This window comes from Mustela erminea, chromosome 5 (assembly GCF_009829155.1).
Source record: "Mustela erminea isolate mMusErm1 chromosome 5, mMusErm1.Pri, whole genome shotgun sequence".
Classification (NCBI taxonomy): domain Eukaryota; kingdom Metazoa; phylum Chordata; class Mammalia; order Carnivora; family Mustelidae; genus Mustela; species Mustela erminea.
This window is the reverse complement of record NC_045618.1, coordinates 9,246,132-9,268,811: the sequence shown is the minus strand read 5'-3', so window position 1 is coordinate 9,268,811 and position 22,680 is coordinate 9,246,132. Positions and strand designations below refer to the sequence as shown.

At 43.7% G+C, this 22,680-nt stretch overlaps 1 protein-coding gene across 15 annotated transcripts in view; it reads left to right on the top strand.

Moving 5' to 3' along the window:
• The window catches only part of AKAP13 (A-kinase anchoring protein 13), a 179,085-nt gene that overhangs the window by 78,129 nt on the left and 78,276 nt on the right, over nt 1-22,680 (top strand). For 8 of the 15 annotated variants that reach the window (XM_032342090.1, XM_032342091.1, XM_032342089.1 and 5 more), the window contains 4 exons: nt 4,888-5,024; nt 16,313-16,683; nt 19,108-19,161; nt 22,379-22,444. In XM_032342090.1, the coding sequence (XP_032197981.1) occupies nt 4,888-5,024; nt 16,313-16,683; nt 19,108-19,161; nt 22,379-22,444 (628 nt within the window). The remainder of the gene's footprint in view (nt 1-4,887; nt 5,025-16,312; nt 16,684-19,107; nt 19,162-22,378; nt 22,445-22,680) is intronic. The other 7 variants (XM_032342095.1, XM_032342098.1, XM_032342102.1 and 4 more) reach the window with 3 other exon arrangements.

The window sequence follows — 22,680 nt, the reverse complement described above, 5'->3', positions numbered from 1 at the left end:
ACTCATCACTTCTGTGAAGGCATCTGTGCACATACATAGAATCGTGGTTTCTCAGTCTGATAAAACTATAAATATTTATTGAGAACTAATCCTGTGGCTCTCCATTTTGGCTGCACATCGAAGTTATTTGGGGAGATTTAGAAATACACTGCTGCCTGGGTCCTGCTCGCAGAAGTTGTGATTTAATGGGGCCTAGGGTGTGAGCTGGACCTCAGAATCTTTGAAAGCTCCTTTGGTGACTCCACTGCGTAGCCAGGATTGAGAACCCTAAACTTTGGAAGTATTGTCCCAATTGAGCCTTTCCTTAAACACCCATGAGGTGTTAGTAACAGCAGGTGAGGGTCAGCTGCTAAGACCCGGCTTGTTAATGGCTTGTTAATGACATAGCGTATGACTTGTGGGTAGTTAAGATGCCCATCTTTTTCCCCAGATTTAGCCACTAATTCACAGTGATGTAAGGAAAGTTCCCTAATGTCTGTGCACTCTATTGTCTCCCATCTCTCGAGAGTTACTAGCTCTCAGTGGGGCGTGTTGCCTGAATGACACGGTGCGTAACTGTAAGTCTCTGGGCCTGTTGTGAGTGCTGGTAATTTGTACCCTGGGCTCTTGAGTCGCCTTGAGTCAGCAACACCTCTGTTTACCTTTATAGGTTTTACTGACCTGCTTTAAAATTTATTGAAGCCTCACTGACTGGTAGTTGTGGATGTCCTGCGGTAGTATTAAATCGAAAGACAAACTTTCCAAATCCTGTATCTCCCAAGAGCTTTCCTACTGATTCTCAACTCTTCAACTTTATTCCAAAGGTAGTGTTAGAGACAGAGATGAAAAGTGTTCTTCCCTAGTTTTGTCTCACATGGAGGATATTATGCTATAGTTGTGTTTAGGGTCCTGTCATGTTGTAAGATTGACCCTGATCATGGATTTAGCTGACACTTACACCCTGCCCAGCCGCCTAGAATCTTCTCCTTAAAAGTGTACTACTGGGGCACCTGGGTGGCTTAGTGGGTTAAAGCCTCTGCCTTCAGCTTGGGTCATGATCCCAGGGTCCTAGGATCGAGCCCTGCATCGGGCTCTCTGCTCAGCGGGGAGCCTGCTTCCTCCTCTCTCTCTCTCTCTCTCTCTCTCTCCCTCTCCCTCTCCCTCTCCCTGTCTCTCTGTCTACTTGTAGATCTCTGTCTATCAAATAAATAAATAAAATCTTTTAAAAAAAAAGTGTACTATTTACTGTATCTTGGTTCCTTGAGCTAGCTGTTCAGGGTCTTTTCTGAAAGTACAATGATGCCCAACCATGCAAGCAGTGAAACTAAGTTTCTCCTCATGCTGGAGTTCACTTTACTCATTTAAAGAAATGAATTTTGAACCCCTGAGCATTTTCCCCAGGACATCCTCTTGGATTTTGTTGACAATGTCTGCTCCATACTCCAGCCCCAAGCATAACTACTTTGGTGTTTTTAAAGTGGGTCTTTTTAACTCTCTGTGTAACAGCATCCAAGATCTGGATTTTGCTTTTTTGCTTCAGACCTGAGTTTTTGATTTTAGCAAATTTTGGGGTGAGTTCTAAGCCCTTTGGATCTTGGAGGTTTCATTTATGTTACGAGCACAGCTCAAGAGAGCAATAGTGTAAAACCAAGGAGGATAACATGTTTTAAAATCACTTTGGATATTCCTCCAGTATGGATAAATACAGATTTATTTATTTAAGTACAAATAAATACCAATGCATTATGAGTAGCATGGTTCAGCAAATCCCAGTGGGCGCTGCTGGTGGTTTTTCCTGTCTTTCATGGCCTGCTATAATTTGTTTGCATATATATAATTTTAGACCCAAATGACTAGACAGTAGCTAAAAAATGACATGTTTTCCTAGCTTTTAAAGAAGTTAATGTCTCAGGACACAAAAGTTTATAGGTAGGTTTATATACGAGTCATAAAACAGGACTGACCCATGTCAAGGTAATGTCCTTACCAGATACTTGCACAGCGTAGGTTAATAACGAAGGCTCGCCTTCATTAGGTGTGTTTGTCACACACCTGATGTGTGCAAGGGGCAGGGCTCTGATTACCGTTTTCATAAATTCTTTCTAACAGTCTCTACAGCTGTTTTAGGGAGGTCCTGATTGTCCCGTTTCACTGGTGTGGAAATGAAGGCTTAGGGGTTAAATGACTTGTTGCCTGGGATCCTGCTGCTAAAAGTCAGCTGAGGGAGATTTAAGCCAAACAGGACCGACTCTAAAAGCAGTCAGTGCTCAGTGTTCTTGCTTCTACCTGCATGTGTTGCTCCCCCTTATTCTTAAGGAAGAGGGCCGGTAGGAAGGCCTGTGACATACAGTGGGAATTAACTTTGCCTTTAGTGGGGTTTCATGATGGCTTAGGATCTTTTTCTCCCCCCTTGTTCCCTGTTTTTCTCCTCCCACTGCTGGCCTCCAGCTCGACAGTTAGGATTGTATCACACAGCGGAGTCATCCTCCAGCTTGATTTGCTGGCCCAGATTTATTTTCTGGGTGAGCTATTCCTACCAGGGCTGAATCTGGATCTTCCCTGTGAATTTTCCATTAGAACGTCTTGAATTGGTTTGTTTTCCAGTCTGGACTTGGGACGTGGTCTGTTTGCCTGCCAGCTGGAGACCAGCAGCTCAGCATAGTGCTGCGACAGCCCTTTCTTTTCTTGGCCAGCCCCCTGTTTTCCCCTCAACCATGAAATGGAGTTTTTGATTTTTCCAAGTGGGGAAAGGGGGAGAAGTAGAAAGGTCACACACACCAACTCCACCTAAGTGAGTACATACTCTCCGAAATTGGTGGCGGGAGGGGTGGTCCAGAATACCCATGATTTCCAGTCTTTTAAAGGCAGGGCTATTCCCATTGAATGAAACACTCAGAAATAGTTTGGACCAACCAAGACTGAAATAGACTAGGGTTTTTTTCTTTTTTTCCTTTAATGAAACATTTTCAGATTAATCTGTGGGCCCCGCCTTGCTCCCGGTGGCATCCTTTGTGTACTTCTATGTTGGAACTGTCTCTTCATATGTCTGCTTCTATTACAAGATTGTAAATTACCCCACACACATACACAGACTAAATATCTCTTTTTATTTGGATAATCCCCAATACCTAGTCAAATACTAACTGACAGAGGAAGTAATTTTATGGTCAAGTAATTCATGACCTGTATACCAGTACAGTGTTCTTTGATCCTTCCTCTAAGATTCCCAGCTAATCCAGGGCAAAAAATTTATTAATGATCAATAATTAGCTAATTCAGATAAGAGAAACTTTCTTTTCTCATCCTGCAGTGTGCACGCACATGTGCACGCTCTCTCTCTCTCTCTCTCTCTCTCTCTCTCACACACACACACACACACACACACGTACAATTATTGTCCAAACATAGACCCTGAGAATTTAGGGAGACATTGGGGGTTGTCTAATCTCCACTTCCCCTTCTGTGTATGCATCTTTTCTGAAACCTCTTGACAAAGTCGTTCAGCCTTTGCTCCACCCCTTCTGGTGAAGTGACGGGTTACTTTATCTGGAACTCCCAACCCATTGCCCAGAAGCCTACTTCTAGCAAAGCTCCGTGGCTTCCACACAGCAGGCTTTTTGTTCTGCCTCTGGAACAGCACACAGCAAATCTGCAGCTGCCTTTGGACACATTTTCTTCAAGCTCCTGTGCAAGTCACGTGGTTCTTGAGTGTTTCCACTGTTGTGACCTCACCATGCATGCATTTCTGTTTATCAGTGTTTGACTTTAAATGTTACCTAGGGACAGACTTCATCCTGTGGGTGCAGTGTAGCTGTCACATAATGGTAGGACTGTCCCCATTTTGGATTTGGGTACACTGTCTATTAATAGAGTCTGAAGCCATCGGTATTTTTTGTTTTGCTGTCACCTTGTATCATCAGCTCCTCTTGAATCTGCTTTCAACTAAAACCTCCAGGTGGCGTGTTCATGAAGTGGTAGCCTTCTGATCTGTTGTGTCCCTCGTCGCTTAGTATCACCTGCAGAGTTGATATATGTGTGTCTGAATCCCATATAAAAATGCTAACTGAAATGGAAATGCTTCACTCTCCAGACTTCTTGAAGGAGGTTGATACCTACCCACTAGCTGACTTTCATTGGGCTCTTGCTTTTACCACATACAAATATTTTTAATTCTTTTGCTTCTAGGTCTTATGTCCCTTTTGTTACAGAATTAATAGGAGAAAGTGGGTTAAATACCCTGCTAATTTCAGTGTACTGAGTGTTTAGAACTCCTTGATCTACAGCATAATGTTTCTGTCAGGGCCCCCTCTGTCTGATTCACCAGAGTCCCTAGGATAGTTATTGAACTGAAGACAGATTCTAGACGATACATTTCTCTTTAGTGATTATTCCCCAATGTCAGGTCTGCTTAAGGTAGAAGCTAAACAATTCCATTTCTGTTATTACTCAATAAAACCCGTAAGTGTAGTATACTGACATTTGTATTAGATATGCTTTCCCTCCTTTATTAATCCTAGTGTTTGGCTAGGTAACAAGTTTCCAGAAAGAACTTAAGTTTTAGAAATTTGGCCATAGTTTCCTAATGAAGGACATCTGATTTTAGTAGCAAAAGAAAATATTTTCTAACTACCAAGAGGAAAAGATTCCCACTTAAATACCTAAATACAGATGGAATTGTGGTTCTAAATTACCATTTTATCTTTTGGTGCCTTTGGTTTACATGGCAAACTCATGGTTGTCTCATAGTAACAGTCACCCTAGAACTGGGATACTAGAGTTAAAAAGCTACCAATCCGACCGCGTCCTTTACAGCTGCTTAATACTAGAAGGAGGGGACGTTAGTTGGTTGACTTATAAGGTGAATGGCTGCAATGAAAAGGTATTGGCTGAATATATTTTCTTTCTCAGAATGTGAGAACTTCCTGGATGTTGGACTGGGCAGAGAGTGTGCCTCAAAACAAGGAGTCCTCAAAAGAGAATCCGGCAGTGACTCTGACCTCTTTCACTCACCCAGCGAAGAAGTGGACAGCATCATCTTCCCCAAGGTACTGTGCACCTCAGTATGCGACCCCTGCCGACCATACTGAGCATCTCCAGCTCTGTGTGATCCTGGAGAAGAAAGCGTCCTCCCTTCCAGAGAAGGGAGCTCCAGGTGGCCGGGGCTTAGAAAAAGGCGTCAGCCACTTTATCCTCTGTAGAGTTGTGGCTGGTTACACGCAGGCTTTGAAGCCTAACGAAATGGGAGTTCCTTTGGTGTGAATTTAATCAGAGGAAGGTGAATGCTTTTCAGTGGGCAGGAAGGGACCGCAGCTCAGACTGTAACACGTCATGTGTATAAACTAACCGTAGAGGCATTTCTGATTAATGTGTTTAGGCCTGAAGCTCGTTGCCCAGCTTGGTGATGTCACCCCTCCTCATCTAGCCTGCTTAATTGGAACTTTCTAGATCTCTGCTGGGGAACCCAGACTGTCTTCTCCCCAGTGAAGAGCCAGACCCATGCACATGAGTCACCGTGTGTTTTCATATCATCTGAGGCTCTCCAAAGGGTCGGGGGATGAGGGCGGTTTGCTTTCTTTTGCTTATGTTTGTATCTAGTAGCAGCGAGTTCTGTTTTGTCTCCTGAGAAGCAGAATAGCGGGCTTTCCCACAGCAGGATCCGCAGTGGTACTCAGTCATATGCCACACGTGGTTGTCTTAATCGAGAGGCGGGTGAGGGGGCAGAAACACAGCAGCTGGGAGCACGCCTTTATGAAGCTGTCCCATAAGTTACAGGAGAGGCATCCTGGGATCCTGGGCTAGCGCATATTTAAAGCCTCTGTAAATGTCCCCTCAAACACTTTCTTTTCACTTGTCCAGTGGCTCTCAATGAGTGCCCATTTGGCCTCCCCTAATTCTTTTCCACCATGTTCCTTTTCCTTGTCCTCACTGTCTTTTGGGAGGGTCCTTGGAAAAATTCACAGAACTTCAGGATTCCTGTCATTTTTACTCGCAGCAGATTGATTCAGTGGTTTCTATAAAGTAAAAAAATCTGCACCCTGGGAAGCTCTCTCCTCCTTTGAGGTGATCTAGAAAGAGGGAAATAATGGTTTTTTAAAAAAAAAATAATAGAATTTGGGTAATTTCCACTGTGACTTTGAGATTTTCATTGTAAGGACTTCTGAACCATCCCCCACTGCCAAGAGGAATGCCATTCTGAAGGGGCATGTCTCTCAGAATATTTTACTTGTGTCTCAGATAAACAGATGATATCTCTCAGTTCCCGCTTCAGAATCGAATTACGGACAGTCACGTAAACTGGGTCATGAATACCCGGGGATTTGTTAAACATTTATGTGTGTCTGAGATTTTTCGTAGTCAAAAGGTGTTTTAAAACTGCAGAGTCTTCATTAAGAAAGACTTGCTTGCTCCCTCCTAGGTGCGTGACAGCTCGTCCCCGGACACTGCCATGTCTGCAGAATGGTAGTGATTTCTGCTCGCTAAACCCAGTGATTTTCCTAGCTAAAGAGAATTCCAATTTCCTGTGTTTTGCGTCCTTACTCAGACTGCCAAAAACATTGAGGAGATTGTTCAGACGAATGGCTGGTGCTAGATTGGGCAGTTTTTTCAGGATGACTAGACAGATAGAACTGTTAAGAGTTGGAGCATATTCCCCAGAGCAACTTCTACCCACATTTTGTACCGTAGTGGCTCAGAAAAACCAGAAACGGTGGGTGCACCGTCATCTCTTTGTGCGAGCACGAGAATGTCGCATGGCCTGGGGCAAGATCTAGAGGGTTCTTCCTCTTAGCTCTTTCCACTTTCCCAAAGTTGGTTGTGACCAAGAGAGGTTTTGCAATAAGAGTTTTCTCCAGCATTCCTAAAGCCAAGGGGTAGCGTATGAAAGGAAAAGGGGAGAGGGGAGAGAGAGAGAGACAGGCTAATACTTAACCAAGTGGTTACTATGTACTCAACACTGACCCGAGTTTCTTATAATGTATGTGATCTCATTTCGAGCTCCCCACAACCCTGTGAGGTGGGTGGTTTTATCCTCATTAAACTCCTGAGGGAATGCCGGCTTTGACTGGTAGAGAGGTGTCGTCCAGATTACTCAGCTGGTAAGTCACAGTCCTGACATCGTACGTAGGCCTGACTCTCCGATCTCTTCCCTGTCTCGATCTCCAGACACCTGCTTTAATAGCCAGTGATTTACACAGAAGCAGGGTGGTGTCCCTCCCCGGCTGCCTCAGTGGACAGCCACACAGCGTGTGCTGTGAAGCATCACCCTGTCCTGGAGTGCCTTCCCCTCTCCCGTCTCTAAAAAATCATCTCTGGGCAAGGCATCACAACATTCTTCTCTGCGAACCATGAGTAGTGCGTTAGGTCACTTCCTACAGCCGTGTGTGTGTGTGTGTGTGTGTGTGTGTGTGTGTCACACACACACTCTTGCCTCATAGAGGTCTCTTCAGCCCGCAGTGTTGGTCACAAACCCTTTGCCTTACCCTTAAGTTTCCGTCCAGCCTGCCTTCCAGTAAATAGGACTCGGGTGAGAGGAGCTTCCTGATTATTCTCCTGAATATTTGCTAGTTCTAAGGTCGTCATCTTCTCCATAGATCAACAGCATAAAATTTAGATTTTTTTTTAAAGATTTTATTTATTTTACTTGAGAGAGAGCATATGAGTTGGGTGGAGAGGGAGAAGCAGGCTTCACCGCTGAGCAGGGGGGCCAGTGAGGGGCTTGATCCCAGGACCCCAAGATCATGACCTGAGGTGAAAGCAGACACTTAACCAACTGAGCCACCCCAAGTACCCCTAGGTTATGTTTTTAAAATAGGAAGAAATCTTGGACTTTTTCTTGGCACTAGCAAAGAAAGAATGATCATAAAATACATAATCTCAGCTACCCTATTATCCAAAAGGTTAATTGAAGTCCACGAAAATATTGATAGTTGCTTTTTTCCCAAGGAGAATTAGATAAAGCACTCATACCTTGTTTTTTCCTCCAGGCTGTAAAATGTATCCACAGTTGAGAAAATCAGAGAAACTCCCCTAAGATGCTAAGTCTTAAGGAAGCACACTTCCTTTCTTAAGCTAGTTCGCTCTCAAGTACTTGGTCACCAAGCCAAAAAGTTTTTAGCCTTTCAGGGATAAAAGTAGTTATACTTACAGAACCCAAATTCAAAAAACTTTATTATTTATGCACAAGTATTGAAACTTACTATAATTTCAGAACTGTGAAGCAGCTCACTGTCACATGCTTAAGATTCTTAGACAAATTATCGCACACAAATGGATTAAACAGTTGGGACATATTACATATTTAAAACATGAGCTGTTATTTGCCAAAGGCACGTGACAGTGCCTTGTGTATCATAGACAACAATTCATAAATATTTAATGAATAAGTTATTAAAAATTAAAGGACTAGTATTTTAGCAATATTAAACATTCCTTCGGGTGTGGTAATAGAAAGTGTGTAGTTGTTTTTATATGTATATATACTTATGTTACATAATGTTCACTCTTCTTTCTATACCTATACATTATCAATCTGATGTGATTCTTGGTTAAGAGAGCCAGTCGGGCATTTTCCCCCAACACTTTATTAAGAAAATGCTGCAGCATCCAGGGAAGTTGGAAGAGCTGTGCAGTGAGCACCCACCCCCTGGATTCCACCCTTAACGTCATACCCTTGCTTTGTTACACACCTGTGCAACTGTCCTTCCTTTCTCTACTCACCAGTTAGTGCATCTAATTTCTTTGATGCATTTTTAAGCAAGTTACAGGTAACAATCCACTTTGACCCCTGAATACTTAGAATTCAGTATGTGTTAATAGAGTTGTTTTTTGTTTGTTATAAATTCTCCATGCAGTGAAAAAGGCACAGTTGAGTGACTTTTCCCTCGGCTTTATGAGTTATAGCAGATAAGAATTGTGCATATTTAAATGTACAAGAAGATGCTTTGATAGTCAAGTTGTGAAATGCTTACCACAATCAGGCCGGAAGTGTCTGTCACCTCACAGAGTTACCTCTGTGCAGATGGTATGAACACGTGAGATTCACTGTCCTAGCAGACTTCAGGTCCACAGTGCATCGTTAGTAACCGTGGTCGTCATGCCGTCCGTTGGGTCTTCAGAATTGATTCATCTCCTGACTGAGAGCTTGGTCCCTTCGACTAACATCTCCCCATTTCCCCCACCCTCTGGGGAAGCCCTGTTCCACTCTCTGTTGCTCAGAGTTGCCATTTGCAGTTTCCATATAGAAGTGACATCATGTAAAAGTCGTCTTTGGCTTATTTCACCTAGCATGATGCCCTCAGGGTCCATCCGTGTTGTTGCAAATGGCGGGGTTTCCTTCTTCTTCTTCTTCTTCTTCTTCTTCTTTTTTTTTTAAACTCTGAGTAACATTTACTTTACCTGTTCAGCTGTCTGTGATGCGTAAGCTGCTTCCACGTCTTGATGCTGAGAACACGGGAGTGCAGGTACCTCTTCAAGACAGTGGCTTTATTTCCTTTGGATACATATCTAGAAGTAGGACATTGTTAGATTCTAGAGAACAGTTCTAGTTTTAATTTTTTGAGGAACCTACATACTGTTTTCCATTATAGCTGTACCTCGGCGACTTTTAACAAATCCATTCATCCTTATAATCCAAACCTCCATACGAATCAGGCTGTTACCTTCACTTTGGGGAGTTTGGTTATGCCCCTTTTCAGTCTCTCTCCTCGTCAGTCCCCTGGAGGCAACAACTGTTCCAATTTTTTCCCATCCCAGGTTAGTTCTCTTTATTTCAGAGCCTCATACAAACAGAATATGAATGTTATTATTTCTACTGGGTAGACAAGTGAAACTGATGGATCATATGGCAGGTATCAGTTTAGTCTTATAAAAAGTGGCCAGACCTTTTTCCACAGCAGTTGTATCATTTTACGTTCTCACCAGCAGTGTATGAGAATTTTGGTTGCTCTGTGCTCTTATCAACATGTATAATTGTTTTAACTTGAGCATTTCTGGTGTGTGTGTAGTGGTAGCTCATTACCGTTTTGATTTACATTTCCTTGACAACCAGCGATAACACATTCTCATGTGTTTATTGGCCACTTGCATATTGTCCTTTGTGGAGTGTGTGTTCACATTTCTTGGCAATTAAAAAAAAAATTGATTTGTTTGTCTTTTTGTTGTTGAAAAGTAGGAATTGTATATGGTATCCTGGATACCAGTACTTCATTAGATTATGTTTTGCAAATATTTTCTTGCTGTGCATGGCTTCCCTGTTTGCTTTCATAAACATGTGTTGTTGTACTAAATGTTTAGAATTTGGGTGAAGTATAATGCATTCATTTTTTTATGGCTGTTGCTACCTGTGTCCTGTCCTGTTACTGATTTGTCTGCCCCCTGTCAAGATGTCTTCTTTTAGGACATTTATAATTTTGGCTTTTACATGTAGGACTGGAGTCCATCTTAACTTTTTAGAACATTTTTATCACAAATCTGTCATATATAATAATGGGACTGAGTCCTAGCTGTATTTAGAATCATCTGGAGAGCTCTAAGAAGAAGAAAAAGAATCTGGCCCTTACCCCAGACCAGTTAAATTAGAATCTTATTATGTAGCCTCACTGGACCTCAGTTGTCTCGTGTATCAAATGAGAATAATACCTACTAAGTCAAATGTGAAAAGAACAAATACATCTAAATCACTTAGTGCAGAGCCCCCCCCCCCGTGGCAAGTATCCAGTAAATAATCGTTAATCATATTTATGGAATAGTCGTGCTGCCTGTATGCCCAAGTAACAGTCATAGTTTCCCCAGCTTTATGTAGACAGCAGCAGCATTTAATTTAGCCTTTCTCGTTAACTTTTATTTATATCATTATTTTGTAATATCAGTTTCCCTAGTTTATTTTACCTTAAATTAAGCAAAACAGTATCCTTGGGTCACTGCCCCCAGAGTCCAAGCTGTCGGACAGGGGCTGGAGCTTGTGGACAAGCCTTTGTATTACTCACTAGGCCCATTTTTTGCAGGCTTTCTCTTTGACTCCTAGAGATCTTTGTAAGGCTGATCACCGTTTGCAGATTTTCAAGATGGCATAAACTGTAAGGAAAAGGAAGCTGTTGGTAGCCACGATAGGTTTTGTGTGTGTGAGGAAAACCATTCAGGACAGCTCACGGGAGGAAGGCTCATGTGTCAGTCTCAGCTCTAGACTCCGCTGTCTTCCTCCCAGGGCACTCACTTTGGCACAAACAAGCACAACTCCCAGCCACCCTCCTCTCCTGTGTCTACTTTCTGCATCTCTCTTCCTTCTCTGCCTTAACCCATTCCCAGTACTACATCTTAAGGGAAACAGAAAATAAAAAATTTGTATTTAGCAAAGAATTATATTCTGGTCACCTGCCTTTAAGGGAAGAAAAACTACACTGGCACCTTTTCTGCAGATAATCAGGACTAATATAAGTCTCTGTAAGTCATTTAATTAGCAGACTTTTTTTTTTAAGATTTTATTTATTTATTTGACAGACAGAGATCACACGTAGGCAGAGAGAGAAGGGGAGATGCATACTCCCCGCTGAGCAGGGAGCCCAACACAGGGTCTATTCCAGGACCCCGGGATCATGACCTGAGCTGAAGGTAGAGGCTTTAACCCACTGAGCCACCCAGACGCCCTTATTAGCAGACATTTTAAGAGAAAAGACTTCTCCAAAGAAAGACCCAACATATAATTCAAAAACTGTTTAAGAATGGCTTCAAATATTAGGCATGGAACATTCTGTTATGTGACAGAAGCCATAATTTTTCCTCTTCTGGTTTACAAATGGAAAAACAGCATCCCCAAACCTGCTACTTTCTGTGAGGAGGGGGACAATGGTGAAAGTATCGCTTCTTGTATTTCTTTATTTGGCAGATATCTGTAAGAACTTATTATTAATAAGTTAATTAGTTCAGAGACCGGAAGGGAATACTGGGGGGAAAAAAAAATCAGACGCTTAAAAAACCCACTTGTTCCCTCTATTCATGATGAAAATAGTACCTTGCCTGATATTAAGGTCTAGCCTCTTCCGATGGAAAGATCATCATCTTAGGTAGACAGATTGAGAAAGTGGCTTATCCAGTAGACAGATGCGTAGCAGTAGAAAGACTGGGACCATGTTCTGGGTTTAATTTTTTATTACACCCCCGACTACTTTCTTTTCTGCCAGGGTAGCATAAAGACATGATGAAGCTGGGAAATTCTTTTGAGAACACGTAAGTCTTGGGCAAAAGTAATTCAGAGCCTTCTTTAGATTTAATCCAGCATTAAAGAAAAACCATTCACCTCCAATATTTAGGAAGGAAGACTGACCTCAATTATTGAGTTTGTCCTGGTTTTCCCTTTTCCAAGTAATAACTACAAGCTCATAATTGTTGAACACTAGGAAGTGTCCTAGCACACACCAGGATCAACACTGTGTTGCAGATATATGCTAGACAGATTGCTTCCTCAAAATGTGTACAAACAGGCCAACAATAATTTTCCCATCTTGTTTTAATGTCTTACAAAAGGGTGGTTGCTTGTTTGCTTGTTAAGTCTCGGATGAGTAAAGTACCAGAGAGATAACAGGTGGTCTTTCAAGGCTGTGCCCCCGTAAGGCCATTAGGTGCCAAATCAAGAGGAAGGACCTCTTCTGTCGTCCGCACATCATTTCCTCATCGGGAAGCCCCAGTTTGTGAGAATATATGATAAATAGCCAAGTGGAAACTTGAACTCCTTTTCAATTCCTTCAAAGCCTAGCTTGTGTGTTTGACAATAAGCCCGTCATGCATTTTGCTTTACACGGCCCTTCTCTTTGTCCCTTGGTACTCTTCTGAGAATTAAAAACAAAGCAGCTTGAGGGTGAGTATATAGTTTCCTAGGACTGCTGTCACCAATTACCACAAATTTGGTGGCATGTAACAACAAAAATGTATTCTTTCACGGTTTGGGAGACAGGAGGGCCTACAGTCGAGGTACCAGAGGGGCAGCAGCTTTCCCTCGGGAGGCTCTGAGGGAGAATCTCTCCCCGGCTCCTGTCGAAGCCTCTGCTGCTGGCCAGCACTCCGTGGCCTCAAGCTCTACCTCCCTTGGTCTCTCCCCATGTCTCTCCTCTTCACGCAAGGACACAGCTCCTGTAGGAATTAGGGGCCTTCCTCATGTTGTATGATCTAATCGTAACCAATTACATTTGAGGGGAGGACACACTGAGAAAGCCAAGACATCCTGAAGCCAGTATTTGCGACCATCTACATTGTTCCTCTCTCTGGAGAGCAGCTTCATGATTGAACGCTCTAAGATGCGCAGGTTAGCCCTCAGTAACTTAAAAAGAACAGTTGAGTTTATTTTAAAATATTACCTACCCGGTTTTACAATCTACTTGGTTAAAGCATCATTTAATTTTACAGTGTGGCCCAGTGTAGGGAACACAGGGCTTCGAGATCTTGTTCTTGCAGAGGCTTTTTTTTAAGAGATTTTTTTAAAGTATTCATTTGAAGGGGGGCGGAGAGAAAGAGCATGGGAGGGGAGGGGCAGAGGACGAGGGAGAAGCAGACTTCCTGATGAGCAAGGAGCCTGATGACATGGGGCTCAGCTTGGTCCCAGGATCCTGGCATCATGACCTGAGCTGAAGGCAGATGCTTTTTTTTAAAGATTTCATTTATTTAGTTGACAGACAGAGATCACAAGTAGGCAGAGACGAGGGAAGCAGGCTCCCTACTGAGCAGAGGGCCTGATGAGGGGCTCGACCCCAGAACCCTGGGATCATGACCTGAGCTGAAGGCAGAGGCTTTAACCCACTGAGCCACCCAGGCGCCCCCCCCCCCACTTTTTAAAAAATATTTTTTACTGTGTTGTGTTAGTTCACCATACAGTACATCATTAGTTTTTGACGTAGTGTTCCAAGGGTCATTGTTTACGTATAACACCCAGTGCTCCACGCAGTCTGTGCCGTCCTTATTACCTATCACTGGGCCAACCCAGCTTCCCACTCCCTCCCACCTAAAACCCTCAGTTTGTCTCTCTGAGTCCACAGTCTCTCATGGATAGTCTGCCCCTCCGATTCTACCCTCCTTCGTTTTTCCCTTCCTTCTCCTAACGTCCTCCATGCTAGTCCTTACGCTCCACATACAAGTGAAACCATATGATAACAGACTTCCTCTACTTGACTTATTTCACTCAGCATAATCTCCAGTCCTGTCCATGTTGATGCAAAAGTTGGCTATTCATCCTTTCTGATGGCTGAGTGATATTCCATTGTGTATGTGAACCACATCTTCTTTAACCCTTCGTCTGTTGAAGGGCATCTCAGCTCATTCCACAGTTTGGCTGTTGTGGATGTTGCTGCTATGAACATTGGGGTGCCTATGGCCCAAAGGCAGATGCTTAACTGACTGAGCCACCCAGGTGCCTGCCCTGCCCCCGCAGGGTTTTTTAAAGATGATGAGAGGAACAGAAGGGCAGTTTTAGTTAGAATCAGCCTGAGTTCACGTCTTGCTCCCTGCTCAATGTCTGTGTACGAGGAGGGCCCGAGAGTCAGTCTGGGTCCCGATGACCCCCACATCTCCCTTTTCGTCTCATCCGTCACACATCATTTCAAGAGCAATTGAATGAAGGCAGATGCTTTTTTTTTTTAAGATTTCATTTTCTGCCACAGAGTAGAAAAAAATTCCTATAAGCTGGAAGAGATTCAGCCCAAAAGTTGTAAAGAATGATTTTGAAGTGTTAATATAAACATTTGAAAATACTCTCCTTCTAGAGAATAGGTCTTACTTTCTGTTCCAAAGCCTAAAGGCTCATTAGTTCTCATAATTTTTAAAATCTTTCTCAAAGAACTGTAAGTTTCTTCACTCTTAATTAAAACTTTGAGTAGACTGGCTAATTAGGAAAATACTGTGAAGGAGGAAAAATAAACTACAGAATGCCTTTCCCTAGTCCCTGCTCCCTTTCCTGGAAGAACACAATAAAGATGTTAAGACAGGGGGCACTTGGGTGGCTCAGTTGGTTAAGCAGCTGCCTTCGGCTCAGGTCATGATCCCAGAGTTCTGGGATCAAGCCCCACATCAGGCTCCCTGCTCAGCAGAGAGCCTGCTTCTCCCTCTTCCTCTGCCTGCTGCTCTGCCTACTTGTGCTCTCTCTCTATCTCTCTAATAAGTAAATAAAATCTTTAAAAATAAATAAATAAATAAATAAATAAATAAATAATTAAGATGTTAAGACAGTTCAGTGCCCAGATCTGAGACTGCGATCATGCATCTTCTCGATGTTTGTACTTATCTTCTGGATAAATTCATCCTTCGAGTCTCAGGATGCTTATCTCTCCCTCTGTTACACTCTGTGCTCTGGTGTATGTAGCAAACAGAACGTCGGGCTACCGGGAATCAGAATTGGACTATTTCTCTTAAGCCCTTGACGCTGGCCAGGAAAAGAACCTCATCACGTGCTCAAGACTCCATTGCCAGGATTGATTATTTTATATGTAATTTGGCTTGATGATACTGCTAGTCCCTAGTGAAATGAGAAAAGGAACAGATTTCTTCCAAGTAGGCATTCAAGGCCAGAATGTGGGCATTTGTGGCAGATTTTAGGTAGGGTCATAAGCTATTCTATGGTTTTCAAAAGGCCTCTTAAAACAGTTACAGACTTCCTTTGGGAATATTAACTTCAGGACGACATCATGGCTGCCAAACAGACAACCTTGTTTTTAGTTAAAGCTTGGGCGGGGGGGGTGGGGCGAGAATTAAACCTAATAGTATATGGATTTAGAGTTTTCATACAGAAGCCCCGGATACATAAGGGTTCTCTTTGTTTCAGTTGATGGTATTGGCCTGTGGAACTGACCTGAACCCGGGTTAGATGTTTTTCCCCTGTAAGAAAGGAATGGTCTGGGGGTGCCTGGGTGGCTCAGTGGGTTAAAGCCTCTGCCTTAGGCTCAGGTCATGATCCCAGGCTCCTGGGACCGGGCCCTGCATCGGGCTCTCTGCTCAGCGGGGAGCCTGCTTCCTCCTCTCTCTCTGCCTGTCTCTCTGCCTGCTTGTGAGCTCTGTCTGTCAAACAAATAAATAAATAATCTTTTAAAAAAGGAAGGAAAGAAAGAAAGAAGGGAATGATCTGTGTACCTACCTCCAGTAAGAGGGTAGAGAGAGTACAGACCTCGACCACCCCTTCATCGGGAACTCTTTGAATCTGACTGGGACTGTCCTTTCAAAAAGAAAACACCTGTTTGATGCCAACTGTGATCTTGCCCATCCTGCTCACTCTGCAGCCACTGTGAAGCCACTGCTGGGTCGGCAGTAATGAGGCCATGCCCCCATGCCCTTTCCAACTGTAGGTGTTTTCTTTCTTTGACAGCCGGAGGAAGAGCCGCTGGTCTGTGACATAACCGGATCCAGTTCATCCACCGATGACACTGCTTCCCTGGATCGACATTCTTCTCACGGCAGTGATGTGTCCCTCCCCCAGATTTCAAATTTGAACAGGTCCAGAGATCAGCCGGGTCTTGACGCCTTCTACAGCCATGGCGTGGGAGCTGAGGGTCGAGAGAGCGAGGGCGAAGCTGCCGGCTCAGGTGAGATGGAGGAGGAGGAAATGGACAGCATCACGGAGGTGCCCGCGAACTGCTCTGTGCTGAGGAGCTCCATGCGCTCCCTGTCCCCTTTCCGGAGGCACAGCTGGGGTCCTGGGAAGAACGCGGCCAGCGATGCAGAAATGAACCAACGCAGGTGAGGTGGACCCGGCAGGGCTGTTGGTTTTGTTTCTCGATGTCCGCTTGCATTGATTCTGTGATTTTGTGTTGTGGTAAAAGAACTTAGGAGACACCATGGTACGGAAGAAAGCAGATGGGCTTTGGAGTCAGGAGAACCTGGGTTCAAACCCTAGCTCAGTAATTCACTATGTAGATAAGCTTGGGCAAGGTACTTGACCCCTCTGAGCTTTAATTTTCTCATCTGCAAAATACCTTCCTTTCAGAGTATTTGCAAGAATAAGTATTGCAAATGAAATAGGCCTGTTACGTGGCGGGTGTTTAATAAATGCTAACAGTCATTCAGGCCAGATCTGTTAATAACATTTACAGATAAAAACTTGTGGAAGGGAATAGTGTCTTGTCAGCTTTCAATTAAAAAGCAAACATGAGGTCTTAGCCTCAACACCATCTGTTTTCTTTTTTTTTTTTTTATAAGATTTTATTTATTTATTTGATAGACAGAGATCACAAATAGAGAAGCAGGCAAAGAGAGAGGGGGAAGCAGGCTCCCTGCTGAGCAGAGAGCCCGATGCGGGACTCGATCCCAGGATCCTGAGATCATGACCTGAGCCAAAGGCAGAGGCTTTAACCCACTGAGCCACCCAGGTGCCCCTACACCATCTGTTTTCAGAGTGCTTCCCAGAAATTGCAGTCCATTTCTAATGCAGAAAGTTTGGACGGAGTCTGAATGATTATTTAATCAGTAAACGAGCCTACGAATCATTCGCTATCATTGGATGGTTGCTATTTCTCCACGTATCCTCCAGTCCTGGGGGGCGTGCGTATATGTGACCGAGTGTCAGGCCTTCTTGCGGAAGCAGGCTGGCAGGAGGTAGTTTGGAGTTGGCCTCTGACCATAGGCTGCTGCCAGGAATTTAAGTAGACGGCTTGCAGTCTAACGACCAAGTGCCATGATTCCTGCTGCACGTACCAAGTTGTGCTTCCTCCCAGCTACTCTCCAGCTGAAGAGAGGCAGCCGAGGGAGCAGGCTGATGGGGCGAACACACAGGTGATGTGACAGGCTCACCCGGAGCCATTATGGCTCTTTCTCTTTTTAATTCGCTGACCTGCCTCCTCATAACATGGCTCCGATTTCAGAGCTGTAGGTACGTGGACTCTGAGGTCACTCGCCCCCTCGTTTATTCTTTTATCCAGCCAACACATGCTGAGCGCCGGCCCCCTGCCGGGCATTTCTAGGTTCTGGGGACACGGGTGAGCGAGCTGCAGTCCCTGCCTTCGTGGAGCTCACAGCGATGCCTTACACTTGGCTCCTGTGCTGCTCTTCTCAGACTTGTTTCACAGCAGACTGTCCCCGTGATTTTCCAGTCCTCTCCCCGAGTCCAGTGGCATTGTCTGCAGGTTCACCGATGAGACAGGTGCAGGTGGTTGATACCGCTTACCCGTAACTAGGTTCCTCCTCTCCTAGTTAGTGCTCTTTTTGTGATTCCATATTACTCTCTGGTAGAGTTCAGGATGCTGCCTTTAAAAATCAGCAGTTGCTTTTTCTGCTGGGTAGTTTTTATGTACATTTGAAAGCATGGATTGTATAAAAAGCCATTTCTAAAAGCTTTCCTTCCCAGCTTTATTCACACTATATTTTAAAAAAGCATTCACACCAGTTAAAAAAAAATATGTCAGGATGTGGGGAATGATCCCTATAGCTAGAATTCCCTTCCTGAAGCAAAAGCAGTCTCTTGACATACTGTCAGAGATGCTAACAGCATCCAGAAATGGGGGTTGGTTTTAAACAACAATCCCTTTTTCTCTATAACCCACTATGGGTCCTTTTGCCGTGACTTTGATTTCAGAGCTGGCTTGACTGTGGATCCTGTAGCTCAGATGAGGAATTTAAAGCTCAGACTGAGTGATTTGTCCCAGATTACATGGTGCTCTTAAGACTAAGCGAAGACTAGAACCCTATCACCTAATTGCTCATGTGTGCAGCCCGTGTAATATCATGGCCTCTCCTCTGTGAGCCTGGCCTTGGTAGTCCCCTCGCACGACCGCCCCAGTGCCTCTGGCGATGAGGGAAGGACTTGAATGAGTTTGATGCTTGTAGCCTTGTCTGCATATTTTATAACCTGAATTTTAAAGTCTTAAGAAAACCCTTTGAAAGCTTTAGATGGCCTTTTAAAAATCCTTTTATAATTTAATAAACCTCATTCCTTGTCATCTGATTAACTCTTTGGAGCAAGGAGGAAGCAGAGTAACCCTCCCCAGAAATTGTCGGGCCATCAGATCTTTGTGGTTTGTCTCCTCCACACTCTCTCGTTCCCTGCCTTCCTGTCCTGTTTCTCTGAGTGGCTTGTGTCTCCCCCAACCCTGTGATGTCTGTGTGCTTCATGCGTTTGTGTCCATTTGTTTCACCTCAACACTGACCTCTTCCACCATTCATTTTCAGTTCATTGCGAGTTCTGGGGGATGTTGTCAGGAGACCTCCCATTCATAGGAGAAGGTACAGAGTTCACTAACTTGATGGACTAACTGTGTTGCCTCCGAGCTTCTACTAACAAGCATCTCATTTTGCTTGATCCGTGATTAAACCATCTTTTACAATAATGTCACGTCTGCTTCAGGCAAATAAAGTATAGGTATTTATTAATTGCTGATGTCCATTTGCATATGAAATGGTTTTGTGAGTCTGAAATTTTTTCCTATTCTATTTTTATCTTTAAAGGAAACTTTGGTTAGTGTTTTTTCCATCTTGTACTTACTGATGTTCAGTTCACTTTGATAATAGGGGTTCCCCAACTGTCCCTAGGAGAATTCAGACACGTTGATTGTGCCTGACTAGTGGACGCTGGGGAGTGCTTTTTCTTCCCCTTCCCACCACCCCGCAAAAGGGGGAAGAACCAGAAAGAATTGTGAGCTGACACACGGGCCCTAACACATTTTCAACACATTCTAGGCCCCTTGACCATCTCTACTCCATTGTTGATGTAGTCATTTCTGAAAACAAGAGTCATCAGCTCATCTCCCAATAATTCCTTAATTATTTTTTGTCAGGTAACATTTATTAAAGCTAACAATTAGTAACTTATGAACTGAAAAGTCATTTCTAGTCCAAAAATGCCGATTTGCTTTTCAGATGCTGAGTTTTACTGTGTTCAGAAATCGTCAGTAATGACCTTTCCTTTCATTATTTGGGGGGCGGAATTCAGAAATCCCAAAACGACGGTAGAGTTACACATAGCCTCTCATATTGGGAGACATCTGTAAAGCGATGTTTTCAGTTCTGAGCCGAAGCTCTTCCTTGGGAAGCTGGCAGGGAGTGGTCCTTCCCCCTTTGTCTTTTTCCAGTGGGTTCCTCCTCGAGTCCCACCCAGATTTCAGGTGCAGAATTGAATTCAGATACAAATACCCCATGAGCCTCAGGTGATCGTGACTCGGTTGAGTTGTTTCCCAGGGGAACAAGTCGTTAAATCCCTTTTCCGTAGAAGCGTCTGAACCCTTGAGAGAACTAGTTGGCTCTCCAGTCAGGCTCTTCACTGGGAACGTACTAGAAGCCTGCACTCGTTGACAGTGGAAGGTGGCGGGTTGCTGGATGCCGTCCCATGGAGCCCACCGAGCTTCACAACAGCACCAGACTCCACTTTGCCCGTAGTCATTTTAATGCAGGAAGAATGTGAAGTATAATTTAAAATTCTGTATGAAGCCTTAGCTAGTAAAACTGGAACATTCCCACAATTGCTAAAAGGTGGAGAGTAAGATATTTGTGCGTTGTTTGTTGTATGAGTGTGTGTGTGTGTGTGTGTGTGTGTGTGTGTTGGTTTTTTTTTTAAAGAATCTGGTATTTTCTGTATCTCAAAATGAGGCCAGAGAACCTTTATATGTGACCCCCAGTAATAGAGGAATTAAGGAGATTGGAGGATGCTCTCAGAACACTCTCGTGATAGGACTTCTCTGCTAGGAGGGTCAGGTCTGCTGCTGCTGACGGACCACCAGCAGCTTCCTTCCTGCAGCCTTAGGACCCCCATCATGTCCTCCTCCTGTCTCCCTGTCGCTCTCCATTCTCTTCATCCTAAATTTCACCCTGTTCCCGCACATCGTGATCATTTTCTGAGAGGAAAGGGATGTTTACTGTAGGAGAGTTTTTTGTTTGTTTGTGTTTGTTTTTTAATGATAATTTGGTAATGTATGTTCAGTTGCTGATTTACCATGTTGTGTTTTGAATAAGTTGGATATCTTTAAAATTTTTATTACAGTTTGGAGATTCAAAATGAAGTGAATAATTCAGAGAATGGACTTCTTAGTCTCGTGTGTGTTTTAAAATTATATCAAGGCTTGCTTCCCCCACACGAGCAAATTACAAGTCAGTCTGATTTTGCTTATCAGACTGGAGATGTGTCTTAAATGCTAATTTTTCCTTTCTGCTTCTGCCCTTGAGCTTTGTGCTATTTATTAATTTAACCTGATTTTAAGTGTTTTACTATTTAAGTTATTTTTAAGTGCTATGATTTTTAAAGATTTAGAAGGCTCAGAGGGGTAGTTCTTCTGTTTATTTTCTCACCACCTTCCTTGTGTCTTTTCCTCTGCCAGAAAACCCCCACTTATCAAAACAAAGTTACTAAATATATTCAAGGTATTCAAGTGGTTTGGGGTCTGTACATCTTCCCATTTGCAGGATTCCAGAGAGAATTGAGGGGGGGTTACTGTCATTCCTCCTTCTGAAAACAAAAACATGTCACTTAAGAGTTTTAAGGCCCCAAATAGTAGCAGTGTATTTTTAACTGATTTTTGATTTGTCAGTCAAAAATCCTGACCTACTGAGGCAGTTCCCTTTACAGAGTACCTGAAATTTTGAATTGGTTATTTTTTTAGCTGGTTATATTTACATGGTATTTCCAACCCTAGGTTTTCTGTCCCTCCCACTTGAGAGTAAATAGCAGCGCCAAGATAAAGTAGATGATCAAACAGAGTGTTTTGTTTTGTTTTTTTTAATCTTGTGGGGGGAAATGGATGCAAACCTAAAATTAAGACACATTTCTAACTCAGTTCCATAGAATTCCTTTTATTTTGAATAACATACATGCCTTCATTATCATTAAAATACAAGGAAATGTGACCATTGTGATGTGGTGAATCTTCATCCCAAGAGCTAAATGAGTAGGGTTTAAAGATGGCTGTGAGTATTGATAAGATACCCTTTTGAGGAAAGACTCCTGAGCCGTCTGTCTTAGACGGACCCTTACTGAAAACGAGAAGAAAATTGATGACCCACTGAGCCTACCCCATTGCAATCTGTGTTGTCCCTTTTAGTCAAGCGGCACTTTAGTGTAGTCAAGGATTCTCACCGTGGCCACTGAGGTCTGAGGGTGGCATGTTGGAGCGCACGGAGAGATGGTCTCCGGTGGTGGGGACACCCCTAACCCGTGGAGGGGGCACTATGGGTAGAGTGGGTTCTTTGTTCAAAGTTGTTACCCTATACCGAACTGACAGAGACATGGCCAGCACATTGTCTAGATGGGTGTTAGTAGGGCAGTTTTAAGTTTCTGTGGTTTTTGTTCTATCTAGCCTTCTTCTGAATTCTAAATGTTACGCTCCTTATTTTTTGATGATCAGATAAATCCATCTGTCTGTAACTATGGCTTTTCTTTTCAAACCCAATAACCCTGTCCCTGTTTCCTCTTTTCTCCCTCCATTTCTGTTTCTGCCTTTGATGTCCTCCCCAGTATGAGCTGGTGTCCCTCTGGTGTGCACTACTCTGCTGCCCTGAGTGCTGACTTTAATTACAGAAGGTACGGTATTGTTCCATGTCCAGCCACCAAAGGGGGAGTCCCAAAACACAGCACCTGGGCTTTTGGCTGGGAGCTTGCTTCTGTGCGGCTAGAATGCATATGGCAGCCGGCTTCGCCTGTGAGTGCGGTGTTGAGTTGCCTCTGCTATGGGCACCACGAATCCATTCGAAGGGGCACAGACTAGGAGGTGGATGGTGTACCCTGATGCATCCTGCTTGTCTCCAGTGGCTGTAGCT